This window comes from Anastrepha ludens, chromosome 2 (genome assembly GCF_028408465.1).
Source record: "Anastrepha ludens isolate Willacy chromosome 2, idAnaLude1.1, whole genome shotgun sequence".
Taxonomy (NCBI): Eukaryota; Metazoa; Arthropoda; class Insecta; order Diptera; family Tephritidae; genus Anastrepha; species Anastrepha ludens.
In genome coordinates this window covers 99,057,671-99,084,608 of record NC_071498.1, presented here as the reverse complement: position 1 = coordinate 99,084,608, position 26,938 = coordinate 99,057,671, and the positions used below count along the sequence as shown (strand labels likewise).

Genomic DNA, 26,938 nt, shown 5'->3' with positions numbered 1-26,938 from the left:
TGCATTATCGTGATGCAAAAACCAAGAGTTGTTGGCTCATAATTCTGGTCTTTTTAGACGAATTGCTTCCCGTAAACAAAGCATAACGCTCAAATAATATTCCTTATTCTTCAGGTGGAAGTCATTCATAGTGCACCACACCACGAAAATCGAAAAAACTGTCATCATGACCTTTATTTTTGAACAGCTTTGACGTGCTCTTTTCGGTCTGGCCTCGCCTTTAGCACGATATTCGCTTGATTGGTCGGTTGTTTCAGGGTCGTAAGCATAAATCCAAGTCTCATCTCCCGTAATGATGCATTTGAGCTTGTCCTGATAGTTTGAAAGCATTGTTTCACACACATCAACGCGACGACTTTTTTCCAAGAAATTGAGAGTTTTCGGTACCAAACGAGATTTGACTTTTCGTAGGCCCAAATGGTCTTTCAAAATGGTTTTCACAGATCCTTCTGGTACTCCGATCATATCAGTAAGGTCTTTAACAGTCAACCGACGATTTTTGAGCACTAACTCCTTCACTTTATGGACGCGTTGGTCATCTGTTGACGTCGATGGTCGTCCAGGTCGTCTCGACCCTCTTTGAAGTCTTTGTACCACTTATAAACATTTTTCTGGGACATGGTCGAATCACCAAATGCCTTCTGCAACATGCTAAACGTTTCCGCAGCCGAAATTTCATTCCGCAAACAAAATTTGATGGCACTTCTCTGCTCAATCAAATCAGACATTGTAAAAATCGAAAAATGCACTCTTGGTCGTTTGGTAAACACAAGCGTAAATATATTACTGATAATGACATTCACATGAAAGTTGGCCCAGATGTTATTAACAGTGCTGCCAAAAAAAAAATTTCTGTCATGAAAAAAATTACTAGTGCGAAATTTTAAGCCCGCGAAGTTTGAGAAATAAATTCACCTTACTTTTTGCCCACAGTAGTATTTTGCATAAGCGCTCATTATTTTTAGAGAATGCAGTAGAAAATTCACAATTCATGAATCATAAATGCCCTTCGCGTGTCCGCTTACAAATATTGTTTTTAATATATTTTTTTGTGAAATAGTCATAATTTGGGTTTTGCCACAGGAGGCTAAGCGTTAGCTTTCAATGCGTCCATTAGTCCTCGTTTATTCATATAAACTTTGCTTTATAAACTTTATAAACCATATTCCATAGAAAAGAATCCGAAGGCGTAGAATTGCATGATTTTGGCGGCCAAGATGCTGTATTATCTGCGGGAATTTTGTTTGGAATAAATTGATTATTTCGTTGGCTGTGTGACATGTCGCTTCTTCTTTTGGAAGCCTCCATCAAAAATACGCCACCGAGAGAGAATACTCGATTTACAATCCGTTAAAATCTGTTTAAGGTAGGCGCATCTATCGGCGATTATATGGCTTAATTGATTCTTATGATATGATTTTTCAACAAAATTTTTTATTTCGCGCTCTGTTGGATGACTTTAACGATGAAATCTAACTCATTTTAGTAAATTATGCGAGGTGGCGCAAAATTTATAATTTTTGCAAATGAAGGACCCTGTATATATGCTTATAAAAAGCTAAATAAATAATTGGCGCGTGCACTACAGTTAGGTGCTTGGCCGAGCTCTTCCACCTATATAAGTATTTGTATGCCTCTGCGTATATTTCCTTTAATGTGCATGGCTTTTACTTTTAAGAACTACACTGACTGCAACTTTCATACAACTCTGCGTGCTTAAATATTTTTTTTTTTTTTTTTTCATTTCAGATATATACTCTTTGATATGTACTCTTACCAGCCACGCCAATCTAAAGTCACCGTTGAAAAAATACAAAAACACAAAAAGAAAAACAGTTTCCCAGCCAGATCAATAAAAACTTTCACCCAATATTATACCACTTATTCTCATAAATGGTATAAAAACGAATTCGTTAAATTCAAATAATCGCCATCCCACATACGCCTGAGTTGCACTCTACCCCACAACACACCCACACATGCACACTCTCACAAGCATCTGCAGGTAAATACGTGTATGTATGAGTGTGTCTACATACCCACATACATACCATAAGTATTGCATTGCACCCTTGCCTTGGCTGCAGTTGTATTTAATTTTATTTGAGCGTCACACAACAGCCGTCCACTAGCCGTATAATTTCTGTGTTTACTGTAATGTTAAAATTATAACGCATAAGTCACGAAATCGCTTAAGGCGGCTATGGTTGCAATGTAAGAAGAAAAATGCAATATATTTACGTGTGTGTGTGTGTAAAAAATAACAACAAACAATATTTCGCTTGCCTTGTATTTAGTTGGGGCAGCATTTGCAGTAGCGGGATATGTTGCAGCCGCTGCTGACGTCGCCTGTGCCACTGAATGTGAAATTCTTTCAACACGAAATATGCTTTTTGTACTTTTACTGCAGCGGCAGCTACTGCATCGTTTTATTTCAACCGTATTCATGTGTAATTTTTTCGATTTTTTTTATTCTTTTTGATTATTTTTAATTTTTATTTACTTTTTCTTATTTTAAAGCTTTGCACTGCCCTCTTGCTTTGTGCGGTGGCAGCCATATTCCAACAAGGCCCACGTAAATTCACATGTGTATATGTACGTGTGAATGTGTGCACATATATGCACGTGCATGTGTAAAATATGTGGTTGTGTTAGAGGCATGTAGTCTACCATATGTAAGACTAATTTTATACGCGCTGCCATAACAACAAAATGGTTTATTAAGAAGGGAAATGAGGCGTTTGCCATGCAGAAATTAAAAACAACAACGACAATCATTACAGTACAGATGCATGTGCAATTTGCCGCATTTATGTGCATGCCAGTGTATGTGTGTGTGTGTGTGTTGAAAAAAAAAGAGAGCGCGCGCAATTGCTTTTGGCGATGGGTAACGCAGTGCAGTACAAAATGCAAGAGGCGGCATTAAAAATAGAAAAAAACGAAACAAGCGAAAAACAAAAAACCTACAAATTGTTAGCGGAGGGAGCATAGAGAAGCATCAGCTGTGGCATGATGGCGTGCTAAAGTTAATTAACCGACAATTTTCTGCTTTTTCTGCATGTTTATGCATTGCTTCAGCGCGTTTTTGATACTATACTTATTTATTTCTGTTATTTTTTTTTTTTTGTGTTTGATTCGGAATCTATCTCCTGCATTGCGCTTACTTTTTGCATGAACCCGAAAATTTTTTTGCAAAATATGCATACGTATGTGTGTACATCAAACACTTCCATGCATAAGTGGCACTAATAGCAGCGCCAATATTCGCAATTGATTGAGTGGCCATGAAGTGAGGAGAAAAAATGAAAATAAAAAATTTCATGAAAATTGAACTAATTTAAAAAGAAGTATTAAGTGCAGAACATGGCTGAGAATCAATTTTTAATTTGAATTTTTTTTTCATTCATTCAAACAAGTAATTATGTGTAGGCAATCAATGACCTCTGCCTAGATATACGAGTATGCCGTTTAGAAAACCAAACAATAAATAACACCGCAGGCATGCAACAAATATGTACTACCCTCAACAAACAACTGATAATCCCTACGTTGGCAACTCTTCGCCGCTTCTACGCTACAATCGTCTTGGTGCCCGCCGTTGCTCGTACAGCCTTTGACGCTTTCATTTGTCGTTCAACTCCAACTGTCTAATAATAATGAAATATTTGTGGAAATTCTTCAAAAAACCCAATTTTCTTTTGTTCTTATGCATATGCATGTGTTAGCTGTATCCATGTGTGTATGTATGTATGCATATATGAATGTATAAGCACATTTTTCGACTCGCTACGCCACATAATTCAACAAAAAGAGAAGAATTTGATCTTTATTCCGAAAAGAAGAAACCAACATTTTTTTATATAATTTTATTTAGTTCTCGAAAGGGAGTTTTAAATTACATATAACCTTGTTTGAAGCCGTGTACTATACATATGTATGTATGTATATTCGTGTCTACACATATGCATATGCATAAGCGTTAAGGCCAGTTAGGAAAAAAAAATGTTCTACGTATTAGAAATATAGCGAGAAATATCTACGACTTGGTAGAAAGATTTAAAAATTTTAAATTCATAATAATTCATTAAAGCTGTTTGTCGGCAGCAATTGCTGCTACAACACCACTGAATATAATATCTTTCTTGATAGGGCATTGATAAATTCCTGCATTTAAATACAGACTTTCCGTTCAAGAGAGTAAGTCTACTGATATACGCATTTGGCGTCAAATAGCCTTACAGTAATACGGGTAGGCATTTCACTATTCAGATCTCTTAAAAGAGTATTTCCTTTAAGTAGAGCATCCACTAAAAATTAACAGAAGCTATCGTTATAAGTACAAAAATATCTTGTCAAAAATTCCAAATATTCCTCGATGGTCGAGAGTTTGGAATATAGCAATAACTTCTGGAATACACTATGGGCATCTTTTTGGATATAGAGGGGGCTTTTGATAATGCCACTTTCGACAGTATGTGCAGCTCTGCTAGTAGACATGGTGTAGCCGGGTGCTGGTGAGCTGGATTCGTTCAATGCTAGCCCAAAGAATCGTCACGGTGCGGGCGGAGGAGGTTCTGCTGGTGTCGACCGTGGTAAATAGAGGCTGCCCCTAAGGTGGTGTGCTGTCTCCAGTGCTCTGGTGCATGGTGATCGATCCTCTACTCACCACCTTAAATGGTGCTGGAGTCTACCCACAAGCATACATATGCGGACGACGTGGAAAAGTGCAGAAAACTCTGGATATAATTGACACTTGGTGCTGTGCAAATGGACTATCGGCAAACCCCACCAAAACTGGTATTGTCCTCTTTACCAGAAGGAGGAAGCTTGATGGACTCGTTCTTCCTAAGCTAAAAGGAGTCACAAACCAGCTATCCAAAGAAATCAAATATGTTGGAGTAGTCCTCGATAGTAAACTTCTTTGGAAGTCACACGTTGAAAGAAAGACATCCAAAGCACTGACAGCTTTCTGGCAGTGCAAAGGTGTCTTTGGGAAAACGTGGGGTCTTTCTCCTAGCAAGGTCCTATTGATCTACACGGCTATGATAAGATCTATTATCACCTATGCATCAGTGGTAGGGATGAGTAGATTCTCTCTCGTGGGAGTCAGGAGGACCTTATCAAGACTACAGCGCACTGTGGTCATCTGTTGCACCGGAGCTTTTCCGACTACCTCAAGCCCGGCATTAGATGATCTGATTGGTTTACCACCACTTGATGCTTTCATCCAAGGAGAGGCCTTGAAGGCCATCTGCAGGCTGAAGCACAATGGGAACTGGTAGAGCCCCTGTCCGGCATTGGAAAATAGAGAAGGCATGCTCTTCGATCCAACGATTCTCTCCATGTCCCTAAACTCCATGCCATCAAGAGTCGTACTTCAAAAAAAAAAGCGAGACAAAACTACACTTTGCTCTTGGAATGCATGCATCTGTGTTTCAAGCGGAGGTGTATGCAGTTCAAGAAGCGATGAACTTTGTTGTGGAAAATCGATGGAGAGGCAGATCTATATGTGTCTGCAGCGACAGCCAGTGTACTCTGCCCAGCTTGTGAAGAGGAGGATGAGACGGCGGACTACTTCCTGTGTGTCTGCCCCGCCTTTGCTCGAATCAGGTTTGAGGTCTTTGGCACTGATGTGTTAAGAAGCGACCATTTTAGCTCCTTAGCACCACAAGATCTAATCAGATTTCTTCGGAGATCGGGTAGATTAAAAGAAAATTAAAAGGGAATCCAAGTGCAATGGACTTAATTAATGTCCGAGTGCTGCACTTGCTAGTTGTCCCGACAAAAAAAAATTAAGGGGAAATGTTTGTCAACTGTATATGCACAAATTTTCAGAATAATGTATTTCTCATTCTCATATGTCAATCTTATAAGAACTATATTATCTTGCAATGCCTACTTTTTCAAGCCAATTTTTTTCGTTTTTTAATGCAGGAAAAAGAAATGTAATATCAACTAATTATTAATAAAAACTGATTAGAAAAATATGCTTAAAAATTACATCCCTATAAATCGTATCCTTTTATATTGGACCTACAAAAGGGTACTAGCTACATTAGGGAGTTACATGGAAAGCAACAACACAATAACCCAATTGAATTAAGTTGAAAGCGCTTAGCTACATGCGACCTGATCAATAGGTCAGAATATAAAAACAATATTTATCAAATAGTTTATTTAGAACTTACATAAATATGCTAACAAAGACTTTTCTGAATCATTTAATTAGTTATGGTTTTCGATTATACATTTTTCCAATTCTTTTGGCTGATGACACCAGTATAAAATATAAGTGGTTTGAAGTGTTCTTTTGCAGGTCAGGTACAAAAGAATACACCGATTACTAGGTAGCGCAGAATTAGTCATCCATTTTTTTACTAACTGTTTTACTCAATAAAAATTGTTTTTGAGTTATGGAAATCTTTAACTTGACTTTTAGGCACTCCATTGCTTGTTTGTTTGCATATTCCAGCTGTGTCAAATTTGGTTGACGTAGGCCGCCATTTGCAAAAATTATACATTTTTCTATAGAATGATTAATTTTGCGCCACCTTGTATTAATAATCCCTAAAATAAATTATGACACAAAAAGCCCATATGCTCACATGGAGTGCCCTCGAATCACATCACATGACACTATAGTGTACAAGTGTGGTAAAATAATCATGTAGACAAATTTTCTTTATTTTGTATGCAAAATATTATTATATTGATCAAAATTTCTGTATTTGCAACACAGAAATACAAAAGTAAGTAAGTGTCCAAAAGTAGCGTCAAAGATTGGGCTATAACACTACAGTGACTGTGCATATTTTTGTATGAAAACATTTTTGATGAGAAAATTTGTGTAGAAGATGCTTGAGCCCTTAACTTTAAACTAGTTTTTTCATATTAGTTTACACGGCAAATCATTGCATTCGCAACTGTAGTGCAAGCCATTGAAATGTGGAATAGTGAAATGGAAATTGAAGTATCTAATTTGATGTAAATCCAACGGTTATAAGTCCCTACTACCCAAGCCAAAGGACATTGTCTACTACTTAATATGAAACTCACTTCATCTTACATTGGGCAATTTCTTCGTTTCTAGAAAAACCAACTATATTCAATTAGATACCCGTTTGCTGAAAAAAGGAAGCACTAGTAGTGGCATTTTTATTAATGCTTTTGACCAGCTAACTGCCCACTGTTGATATAACTTAAATTAATCTAACCACCCCACAACTCATTGCACAAATTTCCACAATGTTTCAGCAACATGTTGCCAACAGACTTTGTAAAGCAGCCAAAACTAAAAGTTTGCTTAAAAACTAATTAATCGTTATTTGTGCATATACTTATGTGTGCACAAGCATATTTACAGAGAAGTGAGCATATAAGTATTTTTATATATGTGCTTGTATGTATGCATGAAATCTCCACACAATATCATAATGGGCACCCCTTTAATGGCTAACAGTCAGGCATTTTGTTGCGGCTGCACCGACACATGTTGAAAAAGACATTTTAAGAGAAATTATTTCGAAGGAGACGAGCAGGCGAGCAGGAAGAAAAAAATAAAAATAAAAAACAAAATCCAACGAAGTCAAAAAGTCAGCGCTTGTGAATGCCTCAGAGCAGCCAGTCAAAGCAGTCAAACGTTCGAGTATGCAGCATTCGAAAAATGCCTTACAATCAAAAAACAAAAAATAAAAATAAAAACTAACAGCCAACCAAACAGCTAACCAACCAGCCAGCTAGTCACTCACTCCCAGCCATCCAGCGATGAGCCAGCGAGCCTATAATAATGATAAGCTGGTTTTTAATCAGAAAATTTATTGTATATCTACACGTAGTATCTCATTGCGCGTCGAATGCGAGTTGATGATGGGTTATGGTTGGTCATAATTATAGGTCCTGTCAAATGCTAAATGAAAAGATACACATGCATATCAAGGCAGATATGCACACACATATGTGAAGGTAAATGTACGGAGCATCTCAGTGATGTTTCTCATGGCTTTTGACGTGTGTGTGTGTGTGTGTATTTGTTAGCCTGGAGTATGGTTGCATGGGATGCGCTCAGCTGTTGTTGGCGTATCAAAAAAAAACAAAAAACAACCAAAAAAAGTAAAAACGTTAATAAATTTTATTTTATTTTTGATTTTTAACTTTTTGCGTTTTTGCCTTTTGAAAAAAGTTAAACGCTGCCGATTACTTAGGCCATTTAGCGTATCGCATGGTATTGCTTTATTATTGTTATTTGATACAAAGCCTCTACGCTTCTTTCGTGTTTATTTTCCTATACAAAATTACGCAAAACTGTGCAGTTTTTAAAGCGGATTTGTTTTTTTACTACAACTTAGTTTTCAACATATTTTGTATGCAACAAAAATCGGCTACGGATATTGGTTCAGGAGCTATCTACTTATCGAAAGTGTGTGAATTGATGATGCCTTTGTGCAGGGAAGTTTAGTGAGAGAGTTTAATTTTTTAGCATTTTTTTTTTTTACTTTAGGAAACTTCTGCTCCTTAGCCATGCCATTTTTAACTAACAAAATTTGTAATATCCTTACTTTTCAGCAACCTCTTAAAACGAGTTATTTACTGTTGGGAATTTCGCAAAAATGTGAAGTAAAATTTTTGTTACGGCGTGAATTATTGAATATCTGTTGTAGCACATTTTTTTAAATTTTTTTATTTTTTGAAAACAATAAAAATTGTATGGATTCTTAAAATTTTTTTGTGCAGCCACATTAATATTACGAGTATTATCGTTTTATTATTTATTTGCATTGTATTTTAATAAAATGTATAGCACTTACCACTTGCACTTGTGCCGAAATTGTCTGAAATTAAAAAAGCGGTGTTATTAAAATATATGCTGATAATTGTGTACTAAAGTTAAGAAAGTTAAGAAAAGCTACTCATATTTGGACATCATCTACTGAATTTTTATACTCAGTACTACCATCAGCTCAATTATAAGATTTCCAAAGCAGTGGATTTTCAAACTTCAAATTGAATGTTCACTTTATGCGCGTCTTTTTGCAAACATGTTTTTTAATAAATAAGTAATAAATTCATTTCAGTTTTGGTTGAAAGTTCACTTGATTTATTAATCAGTGCTAATGGAGTGATAAAAAAATTTAATCGCAATGATTGCATTGCAAAAGTGCAAAAGTAAAGCGAATTAGGCAGGACGTTGCTAAAAAAACCTAGAATATCCAAAAGTGTACCGCCATTTGATTCTTAGAAACATCTCGAGCAGAGAACAGCGTCAGAACTGAATACACTAGTCTACAAGGAAAAGTATCCGAAATAATTTAAACTAATATCTGCTTTTCTGTCCATGCAAAATTCGGATTGATAACTAAAATTAATTTATTAGTTTGAGTTTTCGAGATATCCTAACCTAAAAGTGCAAAAAACCCCATTTTTGCCCATATTTGAGGTTATGTAGCCTTGTTATCTTAATCGATTTTCAGGTGTAGGAAAATTTCGAAACATGAAAATTTCAAAATGCGATATCTCTGCGAAAAAAAATGATATTTGAGCAAACAAAACGCCATTTGAAAAAAGACGGATTGTATTTAAAGATGCCATCCTTTAATTTTGGTGAAAGAAAACATCTGCAAGGGTACATAACCTCAAATATGGGCAAAAATGGGGTTTTTTGCACTTTTAGGTTATGATATCTCGAAAACTCAAACTAATAGAGCAATTCTGAGGCCAGATTTGGATTCAGCGCATCATAAACCTTCGGAAATATATAGTCTGGTTTCTGGGTCTGAATGTTGGTTAAATTTTGTCGGCCTGTGATATCTGTGTGTTATTCGTAGGAGTAGTGGCCAACTTACAACTCCGGTGTTAAAACAAATAATATTGGAAAGATGCAAGAGGCAATGGCACACCAGCAACGGTTAGTGATTCTTCGATACCTTCCCTTGCAGTAAATAATCGATGCATTTTTTCCAAAACAAAGCAGCTTCTTTACACGATGCTTTTTCCAGATTAATAATTGGTCTCGATACTTTTTTGCAATATTTGCTACATGGTAATATTATAGCATTTCATTTAAATGTTCCGTTATTTTTTCGTGTTTTTCTTTTAAATAACTTTTTTTATAACTTATGCGTGAAATTGATTGAATCGTTATGCCTCCAATATCTTCCACAAAATGATTGTCACTCGCTTGATTACTTTTTGCTTATAAAAAATAGAAATCATATTTTCAGATGCGACAAACCAGTTTTAGGACTCTTAAACTCTTTTGCTTTTGTGGTGTCATCAAAAATTCATCAAAAATATTGAAGATCATAATATTTCATTTTAAAACTAAGCAAAGGTCAGTCTGTCTGCTTATATAGATATATTTTTTTCATTTTTTCCCTTTTTTAATAATAACCATGCAACAACTTAAGTCGCGCCCAAACAAAACCAAATAAATAGTTTAAATCTAAAACAACAACGCTAAGCCAACCAAAGCCGTGATTTGTTTTGGAGTGTCAGTGTATTTTAGGGTTTGAATTAATATTTTTGTTTTTTTAAAGCTGCAATATTTTATACTTGTATCGCTGTGTGACCATAATGTTTTGTCTGTTGGTATTATTAGCGAATGAAAATGAAATATATGCTTTGCCATCAATCAAATTCGTGCGGAATGAGTTGTGTGTGAGTGTATGGATGAGGAGCATAAGTGTATGAATGAATGTGCAAATGAATGAGTGAATGAATGAATGAAAATCAGACTCGGTTGGATTGTCTATAGTGCCCTTCAATGAACGAGGATGTGTTAGACAGCGGCTGAAGTGAAATAAATAAGTCAAAGCCCAGTAAAAGTTGTGCCACCGAGGCGCGAAATGTTAAGAATGTGGCAGCAAAACGAAAAAATGCTAGTGAGTTAACCAAAATTTTAAAATAAATAAAACAAAAATCAAAAACTTGCGTAGCACATAAATCACGCCAGCAAACTGCAAGCGGTTTTAAATGTTTTGGGTATGAAAAAAATTAAATACTATAAGTAAATTAAAGGTTTTTGCTTTAATAAACCTCGGGGCGTTAAAAAGGTTCATCACAGATGTTTTTTTTTATTATTATGTTCGTTTTTTTTTTTGTTTTTTGGTTTTGTTGAGTCAATCAAAGGTTCGCAGGCGTGTTGGCCTCTGCACATTTTTTGTGGCATATTGCGATTCGTCATAAACAAATCAATAAAACCTGAATACATTTTATGCTTCTGCCATTTCAATTGAGTGAGAAATGAGCGAATTAACAGACATATTGGATACAAAAATTTAGAATTTTTATTTAAACTGTTGCGAATTTCTTAGAACTATTGTCGCAGGCTATCTAAGGTGGGTATGGGAAAATTGGTTGAAAAAGTTGTTTCCTTCGGCCTTTTGGGAAACATTAATTAGAGCAGCGCGCCATGCAATTATAAATAAAATAAATAAATACATAAATAAAATGTATAAGGCTGGATTTTTATATTATTATTAGTTGCTATCGCCCCGTCTTTGGGCGCATAGTGCCGGAACAAATGTTTCCCAATGTTGTATACCTCTCTGTTTCGTCTTAATTTAGGTCCATGAAAGAGACTAGTTCCATTTCTTCCATAAATTCTTCGTTAAGCTACGTCGCCAAGATCCTTTAGGGCGTTCTTGTGGCCGAATCCTTGTAAATTTCAGTCCAATGCCATTCTACTTACGACGGTCGCTGGCTTGCGCAACGTATGGCCAAATCAATTCCATTTGCGTTCTAATATTTCAATGTCAATTGGTTTTTGTGTGCTTCGATTGAGAAGTTGTTCAATTGTTGGGCCACCAGACACGGAGAATTGTTCTTAGCCATTGGTTCGCAAATGTCTGCAACTTCAGCGGTGCAGATACGGACACCAACCACGTTTCACGGGCATTTAGTAGGACGGATTTAACAATTCGAATGAAAAGTTCGTAGTTTAGTACGCGTTGTCAGCTGTATGGAAAACCAGACCTCTTTGAGGATTGCAAAAGCTGCTTTGGCTTTTTTTTGATTCTCGCACCGATATCGTCTTTTACTCCACCGTCCAGGGTGATTTGGCTTCTTAGATAGGTGAAGCTTATTAAGATTATCAATGGGTTTCCCATAAATTGTGAACCCGTTTTGTAGAAAAGTGTTGATTTCCATGGGCTTAGTTTCCACGATATTAATTCGTAGTCCAACGTTTTTGGCTTGGCAGCTTAGGTCATTAAGTTTGCTCCCAATGTGTCCGCTATTCCGCGATAAGAGTGCGATGTCATCGGCGTAGTCAAGGTCGTCTAAATGCTCCATACTCATAGGATTCTCGAGAATTACCCTGCCTTAGCTGGTATCGAGAGCCATGTTTAGAACGTCGTCAATGGCTATTAAAAATAGAAGAGGTGATAGTATACACCCTTGTTTGACACCAGCCACAGATTCAATAGGCTCGGAGCGGTCGCCGTCGTGTAGCACTCGGCATTTGAGTTTCAAGTATTGGTATTAAATAATACTAGAGATTTTATATCTAAGGCTCCTGTTGTTTAAGGGCGTCCCAGATATTTTGATGTCGCAGCCTAACGAGAGCCTTCTCAAAGTCCACAAGGCCATAAGGCCAGATACACAGCGTTAAATAAATATAGTACAGGAACTTATTGACAAGTTTCGATAATTTATTTGTTTCTCATTTAATTTTAATAATTTTTGTATGAAAATATAATTCATTCTATAAATTAAAGTATAAATTAAGTAGCAAACTGTGTGCAAATAAAATAAAAAAATTAAAAAATATAATCAAAATTTCAAGCTTTTTAATTAGAATTTTCAGAAGAACTTCTGGCATGCAGAATTTAATTTTAGTATAATAAAATTCATTTTTGAAGTGGCTCGAAAACCGCGTTAATTATTGATTTTTTTTTTAATATGGAGTAAATGCGTAAAACTGCAAAAAACAAAAAAAAAAGAAACAAAAATCAACGCGATTTTTGTTATCCCAAAATTGACTGTGCTATAAAACTTTTTTCTAAAGATTTTGATTAAAAAGCTAAAGCTTGACGAAAATTTGTATATTTTTTTTAAATTGCACAAAGTTTGAAAATTGAATTTATATGTGTTTTATAGGAAAATTAAATGTTTTTTCATAGAAGAATTATTAAAATTTTATAGGTATAAATAATTGACGCTTAAACGCTTTTTGGCTATTGGGCCGTACTCTTCCTCTTATTTGTGGCGTGCGTCTTGGTTTTGTTTCACAAATTATTAAAATTAAACAAGTAAAAATTAAAATAAGTACTCAGTCATGGCACATGACAAAGAGAGTGTGAAATCAAACCCTTTTTCCTTTTAAATATTGGAACACAATAATTAACTTAGTTAATTTAATTTACCAGATAATATTCATTTTCAATGATAGCCAAGGTATATCCCTGACTTTTTGTGGCAAAAAGGCTTAGTATGCTACTTGAGTACTTCAATTTTTCCTTTTTTTGTAATTTTAAGAATAAAATTCTTTTAATTTTTATTTTTTATTTTTGCTTTTGTAATCGAAGTGTCGCCAAGACACCTCAAAGTGTATAACTCCCTCAGTGCGGGCCAAAGCTTGTCACATAAATTTAGCTTTAAGCAATAAAAATATTTTTTTAAAAGTATGTCTACAAAACGTGTTCGCCCTTTTTGCAATATATTTTCTTTAAATACTGTCTTGAAATGCGCGCAGATCACATTGATCGCGTTGTGCTGATCGTTGCTCTAAAGCCATAACCATTTGTCCCTGGTGAGCGATCAGCGGCAGCTCTGCGGCAAAAATCCGCACCGCACAACTAAGTATAATAATTTTGCGCTTCAATGAAATGTGATCCGCCAAAGGCATGCGGCATAAAAACGCTGATCAAGTAGAGAGAAAAAAGTTTAAAAATAAAATAATAAATACAAAACAAAATAAGATAGAATTAAAAATAAAACGAAATTAAGCAAAATGAAAATAAGAATAATCACAAACAAACAAAAAAAAAATAAACGCGAATAAGTAAAAATAAATGTAGCCACTGCATTGTAGAAAATGTTGACTGCAAATACCTGCAACACACCTTAAAATCACTGGGGGATATCACCAGCAGCACACAGTGCAATGCGAAGTCTGTGCGTAAGGAGTTAAGCTGAAAGTTTTGTTGAGTTGGATGCTTTTGGTTGATCGCGCAGTGATCTTCGAAATTAATGAAAAAAAAATTCACTTTTTGTTTATTTCCGCCTTTTTAGGGACTTTAAGAAATATATGTATGCCACACATACATACGTATATAAATACACGCTTTGAGGCAGCTATTTTTTAAACATTTTATTCATCTTTGTGTTGCTTAATTTTTGTTTTTTTTTCTTGTTGTCTCCATAAGCTCGTTTCATTCATTTGCGCGCTTGTCGCTTGCCGCTCGCCGCTCGCTGCACTGTCATTCCTGATCGCTGTCGCTTTTGCTTGTAAGTGCATTGTGTAGATTTGTTGTGGTGCGCTGTTGCTGCTGTTCGAACACGCATTGATACATGTTGTTGAGACAACAGTTCGCAGCGTAGATGCCGTACTTCATTTCATGCTTTAAGGCTTCATTTCATTTCACTTCATCGTCGACTCTTTCACGTCCTAGCCTAGTCCGCTTGCGCCAAATGCAGTCAATTCAGTTGACACTTGGCCGACCGAAGAGTTCATAAATAATCGCCTTAAGCGGCAGTGGCAGAGCCGGAGGCGGTGGCGGTGGCGGTGATAGCTAAAGGCCATCGATTGATCGCACCCAACTCGCAAGATTGACAAACACACACACACTCACACAAAAATACATATAGTTGAAAAAAGCCAGTTACCTTGCATTTACAAGCTTAAGCGCTCATTCGCACCTTCGCACTTTATTTTTAGCGCGAAAAAAAACAAACAAAATAAAAACTAAAACTAAAGAAAACTGCATTATTTGGTTGCAGAAATCTTTGAAATTGCTTACTGACTCCTAGTGTAGGGTAGTGTGAGCAAGTTGGCGACTTTGCAATCACCGCAACGCCATCTTTTACTTGGCGTTCACCAACCGCGGTTACGTATAGCGACAATTTAAGTACCGCTCTGCCGTACCCGGCTGCACGCCACCCTTCCCATTGTACTGCGCTGGGATTTAGCCACAGTCGCGCAGCATTTTAAACAGTTTCGAGGATTTTGATTTCACTGTTTATCAGAAAAATGTAAACAATGTTCTTAAGCATTCCACTAACGTTTTATTCCGAGTTGTCAAAGTGCGCGAGACGTAATCACATTGCCGTCGCCGCGCTGTCGCTGTTGCTGTCATCTTGCGCGCTTTGGACTTTTCACCGAAGTTCTTTCAATTTGCAGACGACTGAGTTGCTCGCGTCACTTGAGTGTCTTCTTCAGGTTCATGCATTTTTCTTTTTCTACCTTTTCCATCACCTATTTTTTTCTTTTATTTTTTTTTTCTGTCTTTTCATGCTCTTGCGATACACTTCGTCGCATTTAAATGACCGAAAAGTCTGCGCTGTCAGTTGATCCCATTTTAATATTCTAGATACTCAAATGAAATACGTGTCTGGCAACGCAACAAACGTTTATTGTTTTGTTAATTGATTATAAAAACATTTATATGGTCACAAACTACTGCCGCTTGGTCGGCCGTTTGAGTTGGTTGTTTGTTTGTTTGTTTGACTGCTGCTACCACGATTGCAGCGCGTCCGTTGCATGCCTCAAATTTAAAATGCGCACTGCATCGGCGCAATTCGCTTTGGCAAAAAATTGGTATGCAAAATTGGTTTGGTGACAATAGCCGCGTCGCGCGCATTTGGAGTGGTAGCGAAATTTGTTGATACTTATTGTGTTTTCTTTTATTTTGTGTAATTTCTCTGCTTATTTTGATTATTTGCGAATGTTGCTGTTTTAGCGTTGCTCAAATCGAATCAAGCGGTAGTCTGTTTCAGTAGCAATGGAGTGTTTGTGTTGGTGTTATTGGTCACATTATTGTTGTTATATTGTCTCAGCGACTTTTTATTCACATATACATATGCATATGATGTGTTTGCATACATATTTTGTGCTCTGTTGGAAGGTCATTGCAGCCGCGCGACAGCCTTGAAAATGGGTTGGGCCAATGCGGCTCCATTAACGGACCATACAAATGTGTGAGAAAGTCGATTGCCAACTAATTTTTTTTTAAGATTTTATTTACTACTTGCTGCACGTAGTATATTCTTTAAAACTGCATATATCTAATATACTCCACATTAGCAGCCCAATTTTTATCATATTATTGTTTCATTTTCTTAGTCTTTCATTATATCAAACCTTACAGACTAACTATTTGTGCTTTCTTTTCATGAAAAAAATGTCACCTCATTAGATGCTCACATTACGAAAATATTGTCACGTATATTGTGAAAAAGTTGCGTGTTTCAAAAGAGAATAGAACGCGACAAGTTCAAGACTTCCACAAAATATATAAAATATTAAAAAATAAAACGATGCACTTTTATTTTCCTCTAAAAATTAATATTGCCGCAGAACTATTATGACGAACTTGTGTACAAAGAGATAATCAAAAACCACCCTCTTTGAAAATGCCACACATTCGCTGGATCAGAAAAGAACACGAAACTCTTACAGCCCTGATGCAGGGCAGAATAAATGCGACAAGAGTACGAGAAGGGAAAATACCTTAAGAATTTATGACTAAGTGAACTAAGTGACTAAGAAATTATGGCAAAGAATCAAGCATTGAGTTAATGCTCCAGATTACAGGAAAGCAAAATCTAAATCAAGGATATCTACTAAATATTCCATTGAATTTAGTGAGGGCTCTTGCGGCCCCATTGCATGATAATTAGCTTTAATTAGCCTGACATGGAATAGGTGGTGATTCAACGTCAGTGCGTTGCGTAGCATTGAAGCTTTTCACCTAAAGTAGCTTCCGGTAATCAATGAGACCAACAATGACGTCATAAATAGAAAACAGCAACTGTTGGAAGAATCAACGTAACAGTACCAAAGGCTTTCGAGAAACCAGTGTGACTGATATCAACTTGACATCTACTATTGAACGATATAATAAAATTGGGAAAAGACAGTATATGTAGGGATATGCCCTTAACTATGTGAGCAGAATGGAAAGAGAGTCGGGTGTCTTTCTCGTTATGGGATCTCTGCCTTCCTCTTTTACAAAGTATCCAGAACTTGTTTAAACTTTCTTCCGGAATATATCTACAGCAACCATCAACACCCTCGTATTACGAGTAAGTGAGACGTCAGCGGTTTGCTTACACATGTATTCTTAGCCATTCCAATCTGCCTTTATTCAGATGGCAACGAAGCAATATTCACATATATGGATGTGCTGTTTTTTTTATAAAGGTTGTTTCTTTTAAGAGCTTAAGAACTTAAAATGATATTACAAAACAGAAATACTGTTGGAATGAATTTGTTTTATTTTTATAAGGTAATTGCACGCGGTTGCCGTACCCGAATGCGTTCATGCGTGACTACCATTCGGAATTCATAGAGAGAACGTAGGTTGTCAAATCTCGGTGAAACACCAAAAATTAAGAAAAAGTTTTTTTTAATAGCGGTTGCCCCTCGGCATATATATATATATATATATAATTGCACGCAGTTTAAGTTTTTGAATATGATATCCGCCATATGTCCGGCACTGCTACGAGTTACATGGTATATTCGATCAGTTCAGTTTTTGACTACTTTTTCCAATAAATCCTAATAATAAATCTAAATGATCCCAATCAGAAAAATGCGACGCAAACTATTGGATTCAATTCTTGCACGAGTTGTGTTTTATAGGCACGAAAGCCAAGATCCTTGCGTAAAATTTTCCACTAAGTCGAAAGGCAAATACCAACAAGTTAGGAACAACGCCGAACCGACATTTCAGCGTTTTCCTCAATACTTCGCTCTATGAACTTCGCGAACTAATTTATTTTTTCAAAGTAAATTTCCACAATTTGGAAACGTTGCTCTGGTTTTAAACAATTTATGATGACTTTCGAAATCTTACTGAGCAAAAATATTAACAAAGTTTTCCATTCTCTGCGGTCTCCATCTGGTATCGCTAGGGACCAAAAGGTCTATGCGTGGCTTATTGCCAACCAGGATAACCTAATCTAACCTTGCCATTCTCTGCTGACAAGCCATAGTTATCGATATTGGTAGTTCCCATGCCGCTAAAAACACCCGATACAGTCAACACAATCTCAATTAATTTGAGCTGACCAGTACAATTCCACTTTTAATTATGCCCACCTCCTCACTTAAAGCATTTTGTTTTCATTTTATCCACGTCTTTCTCTGCAACTCACCTATGATGTAGCAGCTAAAGTTGTTTTCACAACTACATATGCTTGGGTTCTATCATTCTTGGAGTGTAACAGATATTCGAACAAATTGGTTTCGCCATGAATATGAAACGCTGTTTGGCTCACAGGAATGCCTTACCAACTGCGCTGCGGTTGAGCTGGCAATATTTGGATTAAATTTCGTTCTAAGGATCCTGTTTAAGATCGATTTTCTCGAAAAGACCAATTTCGGATGTGCTATGGCATTCATTTGGAATATAACAAGGCAACTTTGATTTTAAACTAATGAAAAGAAGGTTCAATCAATAATTACAATATAAATTACAAGATTCCGATAGTAAAGGGTGGTTAAATTTCAAGCGCCGATCTTGAATGTGAACCACACCTAAACGTCAACGACACCGTTGGACTTCTTTCTTTGGGGTTATTTGAAAGAAAAGGTGTACGTCGATAAGCCAGCAACAATTCAAGAGCTAAATGATGAGATAATTCGGCACATTAACGGCATAGAACCTCAATTATGCCTCAGCGTCATCGAAAATTTGGACCATCGGATGGGCGTGTGCCGCCGAGGCCGCTGCGGCTATTAGGCCGATATTTTGCTTCATATGTGATTGAGCTATACCAATATTATCATAATAAAAAGAAATGACAATAATTTCTTTAAAAAATTCTATTTTATTCAAAATCAATACCGGCCTTGGAAACTTAGCCACCCTTTATTTCTAACTGTGACGTAACATTAATGCAATTAAATGTAAAACAAGGGCGTTGTAGGGGAAATTCGCTCGGAAATAAGACTAAGAGTTAAAGGCAGGACAACAATAAAATAATACAAATATTCAATTATTATTTCAGCAAACCAGCTGATTCTGTCAAATTCACTGAGAGCGGCTTAGTGGTTCGCGTATTTCGCCACCTTTTGTTTCCTCCCCGCCGGGGGATCATTGCACTAACACCTATTGATCTCCTTTGCTATTTGGCAAAATAATAGGATCTGCTTGTAATACATGGTAAGACACTATACTGGATAAAGAGCGAATTTCAGTCAGACGAGGAGGTGGTGAAAAGTGATGAGCATCTCGAAACTGAAATTTAGCAAATATTCAAACTCTAAATCTTCTTTGACTTTGAATGATATTGCTAAAATTTGTCGAAACAGGTATTAAAAATATATATTAAATAAATAAAAAAATTATAAGAATTGTATAGTAAACGTAGTTTTTGCTTTTCTTATATTTATTAAATTTGTAATTTTTATGAATTTAATGAAATTATTTTTCACCAAAGTACACATTTATGTAAATTACAAAAACTTTGGATTCAGCGAATTTCGCATTTGCAGGAATGGGATTTTTTCGTCTAAACCGTGCTCCTCGCACGAAAAATTATCTCGCTTGTACTCGTATTTCTTATCTTCGCCATCTCCACTCTGAGCATGTGCAACTTAATTGCCCGACATTAATCTTCAGCTAAATGAGTAATATTGACTTGAAATGTAATACCGTTTTGCTTTGTATTCGGCTCTACCTACATACGTGCTTTTATAATGATACATGCATACATACAGACATACATACAGCTGAATTTTTACAAAAGCTTTCAGAAGGTTTATAATATACTTGATGAGGATAAAATAAAAGATAAAATAATGGAGTTTTGGGATTAGCCCGTTTTTGAGCGTCTGTTGAGATATATACAAATACAAAAACAAAAAAGAAAACAATTTTGAAATAGACTGTGAACAGTCTATATTTTCAATTTAGTTTGAAATGAATTCAATGCGCATTGTATTCGTGAGACTTGTGTGGACTTCAAACAAAATAAGATTTGCTACTAACTAAAATTTGCAAAATTCTTCCTTTTTCCCAGATTTAGTGTAAAAGAAATAAACTTGGAAGACTTTACGCCTGCCTTCAGGTGTGTTTCAACATGCACGATTGGACTGATTGGATGCAGTCTAGCACGGCAATCGAGCAACTTTGCTGCCAAATGAAGCCTATTTTTGGGCAATATCAATTCTTTTCTTCACTCTTTAGTTACATAACTAATCTTAAGGCAATCAAATTTAACCCAATGCTCATGGATCAGTTGAAAACAAATCCAATTTTTTCTCAGCTGCACACAGGTTAAGGAATTCAAAAACTCATTACTGAACGGAAATGATAGCCGTTGGCGTTGGCTGTTGTATTGCAGCATTCAAGAACTTGAAAAGAAAAAAGCTAAGTGATATTGAAATTTCGCAAACAAGAAAAAATTATATACACACACATACACACCTACATATTTACATAGTATGCATATGCATATGCGTGAACAGCTAATTTAAAAACAGCCGTGGTAGGAAACGCCAAAAATTTTGCCATTTTACATTTCAGCACAAAACAAGTGGGCGGCAGACAAGCCACACATCACATTAATTGAGACAATGGAATGAATTGCATTGCTTGTACTCGTGTGTGTTTGTGTATGCAACTAAGAAAAAATAATTGCTTAAATTTAAATTAATTCGAATTTATTGCAATTCAGCTTTTGCCGGTGAAAAGCGTATTTCCGCATGCCGACCATATGGAGGCATTGTGAGGTAGAAACAATCGGCGAGGTACGCAGCTAAACATATCAGAGAATAGTCTCTTACATATCGACGCAGAAAGGATGAAACTTGTGGTGAGTGCAGTGTTGAGGGGCGCCTATTGCGGCTATATTGACTTAACAAGTGTGAACGTTGACTTTATCGGTGTCAATCAATTTCGCAGCAAGTTTGCTAACAAGAGCACGATTTTATTATATACTCGTAGATACATACAATTATGCTGGAAGGACATTTTGCTAAACGAATTGCTTTGTTTTACTTTCTCGCTCATGTGTGGGACAGCATTTGTGGGTATACTTATTTTTTGCTGCGTTGCAATGGCGGCATTTTGCCGACAAAGCAACAAAATAGCGAGCAACTGAAGCATTTCATTTCGACACTATAGCAAAACTGAATGCCGTTGAAAAAAAAACTATAACTAAAGTAAAATAAAAAAAATTTAAAACAACAAAGCATCACTTAGCTTAGAATATCAGTAAAATATGTGAGTCAGTAAACAGTGGAAATCTAAGGTCTTTGCCGCTTTGTTTGATGCTGCTGAGACTGATCACTGAAGCGGTACACGCGCGCGCAACGCTTTGAATCGCTAAGTACGAGCTTAAATGCATTCGTTTGTGCATACGTGCATCTGCCGGTATGTAAATGTGTGTATGTATGTACATGCCTTTACACGTATCTACATATGTCTGATTTTGCATTCTCAAAGCAATCGCATTCAGATTTTCCTGGTAAGTGATTCGCTAAACACAATCGCAACGCGCAATGATAAGTGCCGTTCAAGTTGCATCAAATCCATACGTATGTACACGCATACATACATACATGGCAGTCAAGCTAGAAGGCACCCAGATGCTTGAATCATGCAGCATAGCATACATACTCGCACATCTATATACTTACAGATGTAGGTTTGTGTGTGTGAGTGTTTCCTTTTGCAAAAGCATGTCAGTACAGGCGGTAGAAGTGCTTTGATTTTTGCTTGATTTCATTCAAATTCAACCAAAGAACCCGAAAGAAACAAAGCTAGAATACACAAAAAAAAACAGAAAACAGCAAAAAAATATCAGAAACACTAAAGAAAAATGCCGTATTGTAAGTATAGCAACTGCATACATGTAAGCACACTGGCAGCCAGACAGCGCGGCATGCAAAATAGTTTTACATGCAAGTGGCATGCAGCAGCGGTACCAACTGGCACATAGGAGGCATGCAAAGTTTGCTGTTTTTGGTGTTTTTACTCAGGCGGCTGCGCAGCGGCCGTAACGCCATTTTCCATATACGAAACAGCGATGAAGCAGCAAATGACTTGGCAAAAAGCGCCAAAGGAGAAAAAAAATAACATAAAAACAGCAAAAACTCTAAGCACACAACAATAAAAGAAGACGCGCACAATGGAGGCATCTTGTGGCATGCTGCAACAACGTTTGCTAATGCGGCTGCGCATGCACCAACGACGACGACCTGCAGCCACTAGATGCTTTCAATATGCAAACGAGCGAACTGGCGGTGCAAAAGGCTAACGATCGAGAAGAAGCTCGATAGGCAGAGGATGTGAAAGGACGAGAGGCGAGTGGAAATGTTGCATATAAAGATTGGCGAGAAAATCGCGTAAGAACGGTAAAAATCGTTACGTTTATTTCTTCTTATTTTGGGCCAATTGCGGCAAACATAGAATGCTTGACTGGAGTGGTTGTTGGTTAGACAGGCAGATCGTTGTATCGATGGATCGAGCGAAACCGCCAAAAGGATAATCAGCAACAATTTAGTGTTATTACACCACGTTCGAGAAGTGATCAAGATCGGACGTCGGGGAGAAAAAATAAAACATACTTAGTATGCTGGTGAAGACAGTGAGTTTGAAAATCGTAGCGGTAAATTGATAGTCGCAGACAGTAAATTTAGATTAAAAGCTGAACAGACGGATGGCAGAGACGTCGGACAGGCTGTCGGCAAAATGAAACGTTAGATCGATGAGGGAATTAGATGAATAGAAGTTACTATGAGCGAATGTGGTTCTAGTAAGGGCGTCGGAAGCAGTATAGCGGACGGATCTACGAATTGTCAGATGATCCACGAGCATCTTCTCGTTACGAATAGTTAGAGTTAGAAGACTACATTGTCTACACACCATTGTTTTCAAGCGAAAGCACCATTTGAGTAGACACAATTCATGTATCAGAAATATACGAAATGGAGTAAAAGCGCCAATTTGGAATGAGACATGAGTACAGCCCTGCAGCATTGGCACTTAATGCAAGTACATGCCACAATGCCATAATGCTACAGTAAAGGTACCTAGATGAAGCGGCAAAGCCAGCTTAACCGACGTCCAATTCATTCGCACTAGACTCAGTGCCGCGGTCAAAAACGCGATTTAACTTTATTGACGCAGAAGTGTGTATTTCAAAGAAAATCGTTACTTTTGAAGTGTTGTCTTTGTAGCTGTGTGCTTTTTTTTTGTTTTTTGTTACCACCGCGCCAAGGCCATCAGCGACAAACCATCAAGCAACAACTTCTTTCTCCCCACCCCACCACAACTCATTTGCAACACCGCTCATTTTGGCTTTCAGCAACAATTTCTTGGTAATGCCAAGCCGAATCGAGCTAACAAAAGGCAACAAGTAAAGGAGAAGAGTAAAAGCGCAAGAAATATCAGAAGTTTATAAAAAAAAGCAAATGGTTTACAGCAGTTGCCGCATGCGCAAATATGTTGAAGTCGCGCAAATTTCCATATCGCGCACAAAGTCTGGCATTTTTGAACATTTCTTGATGATTTTTTTCCCCCCATTTTACCTCATCTCCTCAACCAAATTTCGTATTGATCTGAAAGCATTCATTTGATTCCTCATTCCTTTGTCGCTCGGTAGACTGCAGCGTGGATTTTAGAGCTAAGTTGGCTTAGTGCGGCGCATGGAAGGCCGAGACGCAACGGTGCTGATTGTGGTCGCGCTCGAATTGGCTTTCAATGGAAAAATGATTTGCAAATTGACTTTAACGAATTGCCCAACAGCAGCAAAAAGCATAAGAAAAATAACAACAGCGTATTAGGCAATAAGAGCGTTTTGAAGTAGAGTAGAGTAGAGGAGAGTGGGACAAATCGGAAAGTGAAGCGGGTGTCAGTGAGGCTGAGATACTTGTATGCTGTATATTTATGTATATGCTTTTGTGTACATATATAAGTATATGCAAAAATATATATATAGAGGTCCAGACAATACTCTTTATTGTCGTTTGTGGATTTGCGCTAAACGAAACTATTTCCGCGATATTGGTTTCTTATTTTATATTTTTTCTTAGTTCGTTATTGCTGGTGTATTGTCATACCAATCACTTTATTGACACGATTGTTGCTGCTGCAGGCATAGTGTTGCGCTCTTGATTACGATATGCAGCTTTCTAATGAATTCTTAATAGTTTGTAATCACTTTGGTGGACATAAGTGTCGACGGTAATATTTTATGCAAAACTAACTTTCGTATTTCTAAGAAGAACTGGAGTAAGTAAATTGAACACAGCGGCATCTAGGGTAGAGAGAGATAAGTATATACACACTTGTATAGATTCAAAAAGCACATGCTTTATTAGGCCTCAGACCGGGCGTCCGCTTCAAGAGTGGAGTGAAGTGCGTGTTGATGTTGGGCTGCCAGTTTTGTGACCTAGCTTTTGCGCAAAGCATTTTTGTGACAAAAATAAAATCTATTGATCTATATATTTATGTATATTTAAAAATAAAACTTAGAGTAAACACACAAGATTTGGTTTAGTAGTAGAAATGAGAAAGACAGTGTAATAATAACAGTTCAATCATAACTACATTCATTATACAGAGTTAAAGTAATCGTGTGTTATCCTTTTATAAGTACTCCTACCCAATGTAGTCTTGGCAACTTGATGAATTGAATTCCAGAGCCCACACCATTAATGAAGAACAGCTTCGATGAGGACAAGTAGGAATATTTGGGGACAATTAGATTTTCATATCTATTAGATTTCAGCGGTTTTTGAATTCTATGAGATTATGTCTAAATATAAAGTTACTAGCCGCCAGATTCTGCGTAAGATTTTTGGACCTCGATGGAACGATGAGCTGTATGAGCTTTACGACGACATAGATATAGCGCAGCGAATAAAGATCCAACGGCTACGTAGGCTGGGTCACGTCGTCCGAATGGAGGAAGAGGAAGGCCTCCTCTGCGTTGGAAAGATCAGGTGGAAAAGGACTTTGCCTCACTTGGTGTGTCCAAGAAACGACGCGCTTTGTTAAACTCGGCCAAAATCGCGTAAGCGGTTATCGCGTCAATTAAGAAGAAGAAGAGCCGCCAGATAATTAAAAATGCAGCATCCTAGAATTGTATTTTTCCATAGTGCTGAATTTTGTTTGGAGGCCATAATGGGCAAGAATCAAAAAAATCGTTGTCTGCAAAGTTGACGGGTTTGGAATTGTTATAAAGGTAATTTACCAAAACATAGATGAACCGAAATCTTCCTATAACATAAACTGTTTGCCACCAGAGAGCCACTTAAGTTAACTAATTTAATATTAGAAATTTTAATCAAAGCCTAGTTATCCGTAAGCTCTTCACGGAACAAAAAATATTAAACATGTTTTTTTTATAGCATAGCGAAGAGCTATAAGAATATGAATCTGGAATAAAATTAGAGAAAACATATCCCTGCGGCACTCTAAAAACAATTTTTTTCTTTTATAAATTTCAAAAAAAATAATTTTAATAGAATAAAAATTAGGAGAACATGTAAAAATATGCCTTTTTATTATTTTTTTTACTCTTTCAGCCTTTTAATTTCAAAAGCGAGATAATTTTTTTCCCCACATGAGCATCGTTGAGCATTTTGTTTCATATAAAAGTTTTCCGACTACATGCTTTTTATGGAAAAAAAGCTGAGCATCGTTAGCAAAAATAAAGTTTTAAAAATCAAATTGTGATTAAAAAGTTTTGATGGCACTTTTTTAAAATTAGTCACATTTTTGCGAATTTTATACAAAGCCCAGGACTTTGACTTGATTTTTTCAATAAATCTGAACAAGCTTGATCACTAAAAATGCGTCGCAAACGCTGGTCATTTGGCTCAAAACCCGCTTGAGCTGCATTTTATGGGCACGTAAGCCAAGACCCTTTAAAATTTCCCACGTATTCGAAGGACAAAGGGCAACAACTTGATAACGACGGCAACTTTCGGCGTCTTCTTCAAAACTTCGCGAGAGATCTATTTTTTTTTTTCAATCAAAGAAAATTTCCACAATTTGGAAGCGTTGTTCTGGTGTGAAACGATTAAATTTTATTACTACCTTGTTTTTAAGCTCTTTTCCACAAAATTATAAAATATGTCAAGTTTGCGAAATAATGCTTGTAGGTATTTTCTCGCAGCCCTCTTTCACTATAAACCCATTTCGTTTTCAAATCCGCGGCACATCATAAATATCTAGCCTTTTGACTCACCACAACGTGAACTATGGCGATATAGACAGAAGCACGCCGCAATATATGCTTGTACGTACGTGATTGTGTGCTAGTGTGCGATTTCCATTAACGTCGCATCAGCGACAAAATCGACATAAATACAGACTTACGACAACGCTTAAGTTCACAGATGAACGCGACCGATCGGACGTCGTTCCATAAAAGTCAAAATGCGCCAATGATGATGTTACAACTAAATGCAAACATACACACATTTTTCTTTTTGTAAGGACGCATGCATGAGCCAGCGAACACCAACGCCCAAAAGAGAAAAAAAAAACTTTTAATGGCGTCAGAAGAAGCTAAAGTTGAAGTCACCGACTATGGCGCAACCAATGGCACCCCGCCACCGCAAGTCAGCCAGCCAGCAGCAGTAGCCTTGGCCAAGTCGTCCAAGCACAAAAGTACTTTTTTGAGCGGCTCAGAGTGAATCTGCGTATAAGGGGCATACTTTGCTGCAACACTCACGCGCTTGTGTGGTAAATAATTCAAATTCTAAAACTGAGACTAAAGCTAAAGCGCATAGCTGAAAAAATACGTTCACAGAAGC

General features: G+C 36.8%; 1 protein-coding gene across 1 annotated transcript in view; it reads right to left on the bottom strand.

Annotated features, from left to right (window-relative positions):
• LOC128854888 (homeobox protein homothorax) overlaps positions 1-26,938 on the bottom strand; it is a 304,609-nt gene that overhangs the window by 118,599 nt on the left and 159,072 nt on the right. The window contains exon 4 of the mRNA XM_054089344.1: positions 8,805-8,828. Coding sequence (XP_053945319.1) covers positions 8,805-8,828 — 24 coding nt within the window. The remainder of the gene's footprint in view (positions 1-8,804; positions 8,829-26,938) is intronic.